The sequence below is a fragment of the Charadrius vociferus genome, unplaced genomic scaffold, assembly GCF_000708025.1.
Source record: "Charadrius vociferus isolate BGI_N301 unplaced genomic scaffold, ASM70802v2 scaffold167, whole genome shotgun sequence".
Taxonomy (NCBI): domain Eukaryota; kingdom Metazoa; phylum Chordata; class Aves; order Charadriiformes; family Charadriidae; genus Charadrius; species Charadrius vociferus.
Genome location: NW_009649460.1, coordinates 1185656 through 1196273, shown reverse-complemented (window position 1 = coordinate 1196273; position 10618 = coordinate 1185656). Strand labels below are relative to the sequence as shown.

Sequence of the window (10618 nt, the reverse complement as noted above, 5' to 3'; positions counted from 1 at the left end):
GACCGGCGGCCGCGCAACTCCCGGCCCGCCCGCCCGTCTGCCGCCGCGCCGCGGGGCACGCTGGGAAATGTAGTTCCTCCGTCCTCCTGCGGGCTCCCTCTCCCTCCTCCCGTAGAGGAACGTTTGTACCACTAAAGAGTGACAGACGAGGCCGGTTCAACTAGAAAAGTTTTTTTTATTAATACAATGATGTTAATACGTACAAAATTAAAAAAAAACCACACCATTGTGCATTACATTGTGCTTATAGTCAAGTAGTAAATTATATTTGCATCGTTTAACAGCAACTTACTTTTTTAGAGGCACTCCCAATATTCTTAGAGAATAATGCACTTAAGAGATTTTTACTTTTTTGTTTCGTTGACTCCGCAGCTCAAAGACGCCATGCCGCCACCCATCGTACCAATGCCCCTGCCGTTCATTACACAAATGTCCTAATTATCTGGTGTCCTTATTATTAGCAGCATCTGCAATTGTCCCTTGCATAGAGTTTCCTACCTTCTATATAATATGTAAACATTAAAAAATAATTAACAGTTCATGAAAAAATAACTGCACTCAGTGCTCCAACTGTTGTGTTATGCAAACACATTACCATTTCATGATAGATTTCGGATATTTCTGAAGACATTTAGGACTTTATATTCACAGGGCTGGTGTAGTCGAAATGACTATTTGAAAACAAACAGCTAAATTTTGTCCATGTGCATATACATATGCAATGAAATGAAGTCTCTGCTACATGAAACAGCAATGATTAGAGATCAGTTTCGTAGGAAAAGTGTGAATTTTCCTGTTCACTGAAACACAGTTCATTCCTTTATGCAGTTTACGTTCAAGGATTAAAATTGAAGAGGCGTAAAATTAAGACAATAGCTTCAGTTCTCCAGTTCATAAGTGATTTGCCACTTGAGTTACACACTTGAAGAATTGCCAGATGCCTGACTACTTGGTTTATTTTCTTATAAAGAAGAATTAGCACTTCACTGAACTCCTCTATTTAAGGAGCTTTTATATCACAAAATAGTTCAATCTGAGAAAAAGAAAGATATATGAAATATAGGAATATGTGAAAATGTATCTGAAAAATATTTCTTTAAATTTAGACTCCATATCAAAGATATCCTGAAAGAAAAGAATGAAAAATGCACTTGAGGAAATGAGGGAATTGGAAGGAAAAAAAATCAAATAGTTCTTTCAGTTTTTAAAGAATTTTGTATCTGGCATTGACGTTACCCCAGAAGAAACTACAACCAACAAGTACTCTATGGGCCTTTCATAGATGTTCCTCTCGCTAATGAAGGCTTTTGCAATAATGCAGTGTTAATGACAATCTAAAATAAGATATTTCTGATTTAATAGGATAGTCTCATTTCTCTCCCTTAAGCATGTATTAACATAACATCTCAACATCCTAAAGATTCTGAAGGAACTGAAGTTAGCATTTTTAGCTACCTGAGAAACAAAGTATTTTTAATGGATTCATTTACATGAAGATTCATATGGAATGCTTATAGTTGTAATGCTTATGTAAAGACCCCCTGGCTTATTACAAAACAGAGTTAAAAGCTGGGTAAATGAACTCTCGCAGCTGGTGTACTAAAAGAGCTTTTAACAAAAAGCTGGTGAAAAGCAAAATAAAGTTTTAGATGATTAAATGCTGGGGATTGCAGGATGATACTGCTATGTAAGATGAGCGACAGCTTTTACACATGCAGTGTTCATATCTGAATCATGTTCCTTAAAAAAAATAAGTAAATCTGTTTTCAAGGAGACAGAGTTTGTTTGTTTTTTTCAGTACTCCTACAGAAATAAAGAAGAGGGCTCAATGGAAATTACAAATTCTATCTTCTATTGGGCACTAGAAGAAACGGACTGGCGAGCTGCCAATTACTTTTCTGAAAATAAAAGGAAGATACCCAGCATCTCCTATTCTGAGGTCCAAAGTGACCTACAAGATCCCTTAAACCATACCACACAACTTCTAAAGTTCAGATCCACAAAGGATAACCTACTTCACCCTCCAAAACAAGTAGATACTGCAAACAGCTAAGAGTTCGTGACCTCTGTACTGCTCTACAGTAGGAATTAAAGGTGATCACAATCTGTTTATAGCTTCTCCATAGACACTATTTCTTTAAAGAAAGAAAATCAGAATTGTCAAGGTTGTTTTGACTCTCTTACCAGTTCCTCCTCCTGATTCATACTGCCCTTTGAAGAATAGGTACATGGTGTTTTCCTTATCTTCCGCTACAAAATTGGACAATTACTGTAATAATTAGCACAAAAAGGGAAGCTGCACAAGCAGCACAAAGATTAACACAAATGTCTCGCTATTGCTGACTAATTTTCAATTTGACGCAAACTAACGAAACAGCCATTTTCCCTGAGAATCAATCCAAAAAGCAGCTTCTTTTCACTCTCTGTAAATTAGCCCTGTAGTCATACTTCTGCAACAAACTAGTCTACCCCGTTCACGTTCTGTTCTTTTTTGTATCCTATCATCTTGACAAGCCAAGATACAAGAGCTAAGCCTAAGGTTCTGGACTGCAGTATTATGGATAACTTGTCTCCAAAGATTTAATAGGAGCAGCATCAGCCTCCGATACCCGATGCACTATCCAGCCTTTCGGCATAGAAGTTAATCAAGTACAAAAAGCATTGCAAACGTGTGGAATTCATTAATCTCTTCAGACGTACATAATGATAGACTCCAGTTAGTATAAAAGTGCAGTCAGTATAACACTCAGTGCCCTGCAAAGACATATGGGTTTCATTCACAATAATTTCAAGTTTACATAAAGGATTTCATACTAAACTCATTTCCACTTCCAGTGTTCAAGACTCGATGTAATACTGTAGTAAGGTTATTCCTGGGCAACCAGAGAAATGCTCTGAAGATAATCCGCAGATGCCATTATAAAGTCAGTCCATTCCTTGGCCAGTTCTTCAATGGAGACTTCCTCCCCCCCATATTCCTGTGGGAGAATGCCGACTGGGAAGTGTTCGGTCAGAGTCTGCATGTAGTTATTTCCATGCATGTACACCTAAAACAGAGTATGAAAAGCATTTACTTGGGGACAAAAGCTAGCATACTGAGGCAGCAAAGAAACTCCATGCAAGAGCTGAAGGCAAGAGCTTGGTTTGACTAAGCAAGCGTACTTGTTCATAATGAGCTCCTTAAACGAAGAAGAAAGCACCACCGTGTGAGTTGCCCATGGGTGCTCAAACTCTGTCCTGCTCAGTACCTGCAGCTTGATGACGCACGGACTACAGCCAGGGAACTGCATTTTATGCTGCTGCAAGCACAGGAGCCGACACTGACTACACGCTTGTTCCTGACTGGTTTAGTGGCACTGCTGAGGGTACCCACTACATTCCTAGAGCTGAAGTGAGCTAAACCATGGGGAAGACTGGGGTTTGGTCTTGTCATGACAGATTCCACGTATTTGATTTTGAGTGATTTCCAAGAAGAGAGCAGTGTTTGGCTCCTGGCCATTGCTATCTGGTCCTGCCACATGTTTTTAAAAACGTTATGTAGTATATACGTAGGTTCAGAGAGGTGCCAAGGAGGATATTCAGAAGAATCTGCATCTCAGTCCTTATGTCTCAGTTCCAACTGAAATTAGATCCTAGACTACTCCTCCACTTTAACCCTTGTAATACTGTAGTTTGGGTTCTTTCTCTTCTTGCTTTACTGTAGCTATTTTGAAGCCTTATTCATTATTTCCAATCAGAAACTTTTATAGGCCTCTTATTAACACTTGACAAGAATTTTCTGCAATTATTATCACACAAAGACTACAATAACATGCACTCAAATGGTAGTTGGCTGCCTTTTATCTAACACTTCCTCACCAGGAAGTGAGATACCGAATGAATAGTAATTATTCCTATGAAGGTATGGGGAACTGGCCCTTACAGGTTTGTTTTTTTTTCCAGATCATACCTGAAACTCTATGCCAGGAGACAAGCCAATCTGCTTCTGTTCCATTCCATGAACTGGGATATCTGGTTTGTTTTCTTTTAGGCCTTTACTGTCCATCTGCTCTCTTTTCTGCTTTTTGAGTTCTAGTCTGAGGCCTTCTGAGCTGGGGTGACAGGGGCTTGTTTCACAGGTGTTTATGTGAGAGAAGAAAGGCCACAGCATCAAGCTGCTGGAACATACATTTTTTACCATCTTTTCAGAGGGACTAATTGCACAAGGCTGGCAGAAACAATCCTGCCTTTCTCCCATAACAAAACACACATGCGAGAAAAAGGGGACTGGTAAATAACAGCTAACAGACTGTTATTAATAACAGACCAGGTAAATAACAGACCAGGAAAATCTGCATCTACTGTCCCGGAATGCAGTGGCTACTGCAAATGCACAAGATCCACGTGCCGAGACAAGGTGGCTTCAGAGTGGGAATAACAATAGGCAGCGCTGCTTATTTTGTACCTTAGCCCTGCTGTTAACACTTCACAGTATTTCCTTTTCTGCCAGCTGAAACCTCCAATATTCTTCCTATGCTACAAAACCCAGAATTCTTCCAGAATTACTGGCATGCTTTTGCATCCAAATACAAACAGGGTTTTCAGATTTAAAACTGCAAAACAATTAAAAACAACTAAGAAGCTACTTGGAAAGAAATTTTGAACTTAAGCCTGACCTATTTTTGATGCATAAATGCCTCTGCAGGTCTTTCAGAACTAAAAAGTTGTCTTCTACTAATTCTGCACAACTTGGAGCATAAGATCGCTGTTCAGTGACGACTTCTCACTGTCATTAATAGGCGGAGTGTTGGGAGATTCAGGACCTATTTCTTCCTAGTCCTGCAGAAGAAATTGCTGTGTGACCTCAAGCAAATCATTTAACCTCCCTGTGTCACAGTGGTTTTTATCTTTGGAATGGTGATAACAGCAACCATTTGCAACTCTCACATTATTGCTAACTGCAAATGCTTTACAATTACATTCTAGAGGCCTGCATGGCACTAACCCACAAAAATGATTTATGCTCTTCAGTGCTCAGGAATACCAGGTCCTAAGGGAAGTGCTGCAGATTGTCATGTAGGGGTTTTGCAGCAGAAAGAAATATTTGTGCGCACTCACCCGTTCTTTTATTTTTTCAGTGAGAAACGGCTTAATTAGAGCGAAGACTGGGTGGAAGAATAAAGGCTCATTAATCAAGTGGATACCTCGAACTTTTAGTGGAAAGGAATCCTGTCAACATACATGAAAAACAGCATAAGAAAAATAAAATACTATTGAAAAGATTTTATTGTTAAGGACAAATCTGTGAAAACTATCTAGTCCACAGGTTAAAGTATTCCTTCTGACCTTGCTCATAGCTGCACTTTGAAGTGTTCTTAGTTTACCCTGCCCCAACAATGCTCAGAAAAATCGGGTCTTGTTCAGCTCATTAGAAGGAAAAAAACAAACAAACAAACAAAAACCAAACAAAAAGACAGTATGAGGAGAGGCTATTAAGAAAAAACAAACAAACAAACAACAAGGAAACAAGCAAACCTTCCCCAAATTACATGTAATTAATGTACACAAAGCTTGTGCTTAGCCTTTCCTCAGAGGTACGATTTTTTACAGCAGAGATTCTGCTGCTAATTTACCAAAAATCTCTCTAGCCATGTGCTTTCATCGGCAATTCACAGCCTAAAGGATAATATGTAAATATATAGAGATATAAACCATTGAAGCTACTAACTTTAAGGTAAATAAATTATAAAAATAATTTAGAGACCTTAAAAACATAATTCAGAGCCTTGAAATTACTGGGAATTTGCCCAAGCTAGAAATCCAGCTTTGCAACAAGATTACTGTCATAATGAAAATAAAAATTGCATCTGTTATACAGCCTTTATAACATGAAATACTTCTACTTGCATTCAAGATTCGTTTAGAAGTCCCAGACTTTTGCAAGTTCAAAGAAAGTATGGCAGTGCTCAAAGACAGCATTAGGCAATGGGGAAAGTATTGCTTCCATCCATATTCCAATCACTACTACCTCTGCAACCAGAGGTTTTCTGCTTGTAAAAATGGTACTTCTCACAAACAGTTCTCCCCACTAGTACAGTACCTCTTCTCACGCTATTTCATGCACTTTTCTACGGATAAAAACCCCCCAAACCTACATATTTCTTAAGTACAACTCCTTTTAGATTTTAATGTTTATAAAGATCAGATTATAAGTTTACTGCATGTTATTACGTGTTATCATACACTTAAAGTCTACTACCATGTTTTTCACAAAACAATTTGATTTTGCCCCGGGTAAAAGATTTTTCAAGATTATATCACTTAAGAACACTACTATGCTTTCCATTCCTTAGTACATATTTCCTTTCTATTAACTTCTGCTTCTTCATACAGGATAGTAATTTGCAAGACACATTTCTTAAGAAAAACATACAGTTGAACCTAAGGTTCCTTAGTTTTTACTTATATGCATATTGAACAACACTAAGACAATCTCTGAGTGAAATATATGAATTCAGTTAAGGTGATGAAAGGAATCTGAAAAAAAAATGAGTTAAACATTTCTCTTCTTAGCAAAGAACACTGGACACATTTTTTTCTGCCTTTTTTCAATAGCTATAATAAACATGAAGCTTGAATAACATGCAAGAAAATCCGAAATAGGTCAAGATGGAAACATCACATGCAAAGAATTTCCTGGTTCAAGACAATGGATTGAAACCTTTAGATGTAATTGCAAATCCTATTCTACCTCCTTTCTGCTGTATTTCAAGGGTAAAAAGTTACTAGTAACTTGTTTAGTACCTCAGAAATCAACTGAAACACTCTCACATGTCCTGTTCTCATGAGATCTGGCCCAGGATCATATGAACATCAAGAGTTCTTATTCTAGATGTGGAAAGTTGGGAGTACCTGCTGGTTTCACTGAAGTTTTACAGTACATGCCAAAAAGGAAGAACAGCTGAAGTTCTGATGATAGTAGTTCAATGACTAAGCTCTGACTGAACCTCACATATGAACCTTACCAAATCAGAGCAATTATCTCCCTGGCTCACTTCCACATCTTAGGCTAACAGTTTTATGGGAAAGTGGGATTAGGCTAACAGTTTTATGGGAAAGTGGGATTACAGGACTATACTGTAGCTTGCCTGTCAATTCTCTGCCCCTTCTTTTTTTCTTTTGTCCCCCCCCCCATCTCAAATCCATTGGCAAAGTTCAACTGAATTTGACAGGAAGGAACAAGTCTTAAAGAGATTAAAGTACCTAAAAGATTTGTGAAAAATAGAAGGTGAGGTAGCAGTGACTTGCACAAAATAATGCTCATCCTGTGGGGGCAAAAAGCAAGCAAATCATAAACATTATACGCTCTGTTGGTAGCAGCTGGATGGTTACACAGCATCATCCATACTGGTAACAATTTAGTACTGTCTTGCTCTTAACTACTTTTAGCACATGCTATTTCTCATCTTCTCTGAGTCTCAGGGAAAAAAAGCTTTGAGGTAATGCACAAAAGAACGGAAGAGAGGAGATGAAATGGGATAACGAACACAGATCCTTACAAAACTGGTCTTCATCTGCTCTTAAGCTCATGAAATTCTTGTGTTGTAACAGGTCTGTGGAGTCTTATAAACCATCAGAGGTTAAAGGACATGTACTGGTATATAAGAACATACTTTAAGTCAAATCAAGCACAACCTATGCCTGAACTATCTGACTTTTAATGGATTTAAGATTTGGTTCTTTCAAGCCAGACTCTAAGAAGGTCTAAGGGAGGAAAATTTACCATAGCTTAGGACAGACAAAAAATTGAGAGTTAAAACAATGAAGAAGCATAAAGCAGTAAGTCATACGTACTGTGAGCACAGCAGCAATTTTCTTGGCCACTGCTGGACTGATTTGAAAAGCATGAGCAAATCGCCATCCTTGAAGATCAAAGATAGCCTTGACTCCATTCCGCTGAGTCTCAAGCTCCTTTACAATGAGTTCAGATGTGATAAGACTTACACGAAACACATCGTATGCCGTAAATAACTTGGGATCCCATTGTCCTGAAGAGTAAATAGATTGCACTGCATTACTATGAGAATACCACGCACACCTGTACTCTTGCTTGTTACTGCTTCTAATGTGCTTCTCAGGAAAAAGAAGTAACCAGCAATATCAAAGGTCCTGAAATAAACAGATTTGCCAATACAAAAGTTATTTTGTGTGCCTGCTCTGCCACTCATCTTTTGAACTCTTTTTGTACATGGTACCACCTAATGGTAGACAGCTGTAGATGCCACCTAGTGTAATACATTCCACCTATGGCCATAGCCTCCAGTACAAGGTTTTGACAGGAACAGCTTAATTCAGTAACAGTCACATTAGCAGAAACTACAGATCAGCAATCTAATCAATTAATATATTTTTTCTTCTGTGCAGTAATTCTTTCAAGATTCAGTGAATCTCACTCGTTTTTCTGAAGCCTGACCAAAGAATTAAATGGGATGAGCCTTAACCCTAGAAGAATGCATCAGAGAACACAACTTTGCAGAGATGCATTATTTTCTACTAGACCAGCTGATATTAAAACAATTCTTTAAAAGCTGGCAAAAATAATTTCTCTGTCCAAAACAAGCACAAAGAAATATAGCAACACGCGATCATTTAACTACATCTTTTTTTAAAAGACTTTTGGGAGTGCATGAAACAAACCAAGGATCATCAGAGTGTTGTTAGACAGGACTCCCTGGCTACATCTGAACAGTGAAAACCCAGTGAAATTCTCATCCACATCTAAACTGAACGTTAGTACATGACTAGATGCATGCCTTTTTTTCTGTTCTCTCCCTCCTCTCTGTGCTGCATGTGCACCAGTATCATAGTCTTAGTACAAGGCTTTGAAAATTTGCACAGAAACAAATAATTGCTGGGACACTCAGGCCCAAATAACCACATATTCTTGCAAGTTTGAGGGTTTTAACCTTAAGACTTTTTCTGATGCAGACAAGAATTCCATTATAAACAAAATAAGTTCTTTGTAAAGGATTGTACAGCTTTAGCCGTACCAGTCAAATTATGTAACAGTTACAGCTCAATAAACTCAGCTTTATATTAATGTAAAGGTATTTCTAACAGTGAACATAAATATGTGAACTTTCTAATTAAGACATTCTGATATTATCAAATTTTATCAACCCCAGTGTTGTACCCATAAAATACTTTTATTTTGCTGCTCAAATTGTGATAATTAAAAGAAACCAAAACCAACAAAACATCAACAAAAACACAACACAACAAACGCACAAAACAAACCAAAACCATCAGCACCAGAGCCAGGTGTGAAACAGGTCCAAGTAATTTTGTCACTCACCAATTCTGTATATTAGAACTTTGCTTCCATGTGGGTCTCTTGATCTCAGGACTCCATGATAGCCAGCTCGCAAAAGACCAAGAACAGAAGACGGCTGTAAATCTGCACTTATTTCTGGGCATTCAATTCTCCACTTCTGATAATTCTTCAATAACTGGAAAAAAACAAATGTGGATGACAGATAGCCATCAGATATTACATGAAGAGCACAGTTAAAAATATGTTTTCAATATGTGGTCAGAGTTTTAATTCACTAAATTAGCAATCAGTTCATTGTGTATTTTAATCAAATCCCTCCCAGTAGTAGAAGGTTGCTATAACTGGATCAAACAAGTGCGTAAGTTATGATGAAATCAGAATCTTGTCAACTTGTTAATGGACTGCAGTTGTCATTTTGTGTCGAAAAAAAAAAAACCTGGAATATGGAGAAAAAGCCGGCAGGTTCTACATACAATACCTCTAAACCCCAGTTTTCTTACACAGGTTACATTTAGGATTATTCTGTTTGATACTGCATCACATTCATTCAGGGTTTGTTGAACTTAGATGTACAAAATCTTAGAGGAACATATCCCCTTCACCACCCCACTCCACGCCTGCAAAGTATGAGCCCATTTTGTACACAGAGTCATTAATAATTCAGTTTAGCATTTGAAACAGATTTGATCATCAGCATATCTAAAGCATATTTTCAAAGTCTCTCCTACCCCTCTGAAATGGCAGAATATAACAATGCAGTGGATCCATTACACATTAGACAATTTCCCTCCCCCAGAGTGGAAATAATGAGAACCTGTTTTGCTAAAACAGAGATACTGTCCATCACCGGGGACATGATCACCCTGGTTCCTAAAGCTGGAAGTCAGCATCATAAACTAGTATGCCTAAGGCACAGGAAGGGATGTGTCTTGAAAGGTGGTGGCCTGACTCTGAGGAAGAGTCAATTAAAGGCGTTCCTTTCTGAGCTAACATCTATGTAGAGGAATTACAGGTGATACTGTGAAAGGTCATCTTAGACATGGATCATGAAAAATTAAGTCGGCGATGCAGTAGTTCTAATTTCCAAGTCTAATTACTGTTTCTCATTTATTATTAATTAAGTGGTGTTAGAGAAAATGAACTGCTATGCCCTGCAACTAAAATCTATTTAAGCCATTTTGCATAGTTAAGTGGGAAGCTATGCAAGACTATCTTCTAAAAAGCTTCCTCTCAATTCATCAACTAAATTCTGACTCTGTATCACCCATGCCAAGTTTTCTAGCACTGAGTTTGGAGAGTATACCT

At 38.0% G+C, this 10618-nt stretch overlaps 2 protein-coding genes across 2 annotated transcripts in view; both read right to left on the bottom strand.

Annotated features, from left to right (window-relative positions):
* The window catches only part of GGH (gamma-glutamyl hydrolase (conjugase, folylpolygammaglutamyl hydrolase)), a 14417-nt gene extending 14031 nt beyond the window's left edge, over positions 1-386 (bottom strand). The window contains exon 1 of the mRNA XM_009889789.1: positions 349-386. Coding sequence (XP_009888091.1) covers positions 349-386 — 38 coding nt within the window. The remainder of the gene's footprint in view (positions 1-348) is intronic.
* Positions 387-2867: 2481 nt separating this feature from the next.
* Positions 2868-10169, bottom strand: TTPA (tocopherol (alpha) transfer protein). Its single transcript, XM_009889787.1, has 5 exons — positions 10161-10169; positions 9335-9488; positions 7834-8027; positions 5098-5208; positions 2868-3047 (listed from the first exon to the last, which is right to left on the bottom strand). The coding sequence occupies exons 1-5, from the start codon at positions 10167-10169 to the stop codon at positions 2868-2870; spliced, it is 648 nt and encodes a 215-aa protein (XP_009888089.1).
* Between the last annotated feature and the right edge of the window lie 449 nt (positions 10170-10618).